At 60.7% G+C, this 1998-nt stretch overlaps 1 protein-coding gene across 1 annotated transcript; it reads left to right on the forward strand.

Annotated features, from left to right (window-relative positions):
* Positions 1-381: 381 nt before the first annotated feature.
* Positions 382-1720, forward strand: NEUROG3 (neurogenin 3). Its single transcript, XM_004315082.3, has 2 exons — positions 382-1343; positions 1451-1720. The coding sequence occupies exon 1, from the start codon at positions 382-384 to the stop codon at positions 1027-1029; it is 648 nt and encodes a 215-aa protein (XP_004315130.1). The 3' UTR covers positions 1030-1343; positions 1451-1720.
* Positions 1721-1998: the final 278 nt, after the last annotated feature.

A 1998-nucleotide genomic window follows, 5' to 3' on the forward strand; every position in this document is an offset into this window, starting at 1 on the left:
ACTGGCGGCTCAGAAAATCTGCAGGGTCTCGCAGCCGCGCCAAAAGAGAGCAACAGAGGCCCGGGGCCCCCTTTACACTTTTCTTCTCTGGGGCCGAAGAAACTTTCCAGCGGCAGCGCCTGCTTCTCAGCTGAACTTGCAGACGAAAAAGCCAGCGCAGCTCACCGCTGCTCTCACTGCCTACGGCTCTCTACCCCTTTGCGCCCTACAGCAAGGTAACGCCTGGAGCCACAGAGCGATGAGCAGAGGGGAAAGGGGGTCCTCTGGTCCGGCGTGGGTGGGGGGTGGCTTTCTCTCGATTTTTCCCACCTGGCCCCAGGATTGGGAACTGCGCTCGGGTGACTGACCCACTCTTACCCTTACCTCTTACCCCGCCGCAGGATGACGCCTCATCCCTCGTGTGCGCCAGGTGTCCTAGTGACCCACGAGACGGAGCAGCCCTTCCCGGGTGTCTCGGACGACGAAGTGACCTGCGTCGCATCCGCTCCGCCCAGCCCCGCTCGCTTGCAGGGGAACTGCGCCGAGACGGAAGGGGGCGGTTGCCGAGGGTCCTCAAGGAAGCTCCGTGCGCGACGCGGAGGGCGCAGCCGCCCCAAGAGTGAATTGGCTCTGAGCAAGCAGCGACGGAGCCGGCGCAAGAAGGCCAACGACCGCGAGCGCAATCGGATGCACAACCTCAACTCCGCTCTGGACGCGCTGCGCGGCGTCTTGCCCACCTTCCCGGACGATGCGAAGCTCACCAAAATCGAGACGCTGCGCTTCGCTCACAATTACATCTGGGCGCTGACGCAGACGCTGCGCATAGCGGACCACAGCCTCTACGGGCTGGAGTCGCTTGCGCCTCCCTGCGAGGAGCTGGCCAGCCCGGACGGCTGCTCCCCGGGAGACTGGGGTTCCCTCTATTCCCCGGTCTCCCAGGAGGGCAGCCTGAGTCCCGCCGCCTCGCTGGAGGAGCGCCCCGGGCTACAGGCGCCTGCTTCCCCTGCCTGCCTGCACCCTGGCGCCCTGGCTTTTTCAGACTTTCTATGAAGGGGCCTATCCGCTGCTGGGCAGTGGGTGATGGTAGAAAGGGAAGGGGCGGAAGCCGTCGGAGACGCCCGGTGGAGGCCCTCAGGCGTACTTGCTCCTGCTGCCTCTGGCTCGCTGACCCCTGGCGGGCCCAGGCGCCCAAGAGGGTGGCAGGCCGGGTTCAATCCCTTGGTCCTCTGCGCCGAGCCAACTGCAACCCTCTGCCGCTGCCCGCGCGAGTGGGCACTGCAGGCTCCGCGCGTTTTAGGCCCTCTCCCTGTGGCCACCCCAAAATCTCGTGCAGAAAAGACGAGGATGATAGCACTACACAGCAGGTGACACCCACTGTCTCCGCCACCCTACCGCCACTGAAGTCTGTCTGCCCGTCTCTCTCTTACCACTCCTCCCCCAATGCGGCTTAATCCAATATTTGGTTTCTCAGCACTTGCTCCTGTTGCCCAGCGTGTCTTCTTCAAGGATGCCGCCGACCTCCTCTAGTCCCTATCAAGCCCCGGGGTTTGGGCCTCTCTACTCTGCCTTAATTCACGAAGGCGATCCTCTGCCTTCTCCTTGTGCAATTTCCTGGAGCCATTGCCCTCCCAGGGGCGGGAGACGAGGCTATGAACAGGGGGAGCGCCTCCACCACCACCCTGCAAACTGAAGCACCCTTGTCTTAAAAAAATCAGTTTGTAAATTATCTGATATCTTTTGAAATGAATTTTTGTCTGGTAAATTATATGGCCCCTCCCCTGTTTTACACGTTTGTATTTATTGATGAGATTTCACAGTGGGAAAAGTTTTTATGTTGTACATAAGATGATTTAGGGACTGGTGAATGAGATTTTGAACCAATAAAAAGAAGCCTGAGCAAGGTAACTTGACGGTGCAGAGGGGAGGGGCCAGCCTCTGTGGCTGGGGTTGGGGGAGGAGGGCCCTGTCCAAGGAGAGGGATGAGAGTTTTTCTGGGGATCTGGGGCCGCTCCTGAGGCC

Source organism: Tursiops truncatus, chromosome 16 (genome assembly GCF_011762595.2).
Source record: "Tursiops truncatus isolate mTurTru1 chromosome 16, mTurTru1.mat.Y, whole genome shotgun sequence".
Taxonomy (NCBI): Eukaryota; Metazoa; Chordata; class Mammalia; order Artiodactyla; family Delphinidae; genus Tursiops; species Tursiops truncatus.

Coding starts and splice junctions, on each gene's coding strand:
- NEUROG3 (XM_004315082.3), top strand. CDS start 382: ATGACGCCTCATCCCTCGTGTGCGCCAGGTGTCCTAGTGACCCACGAG.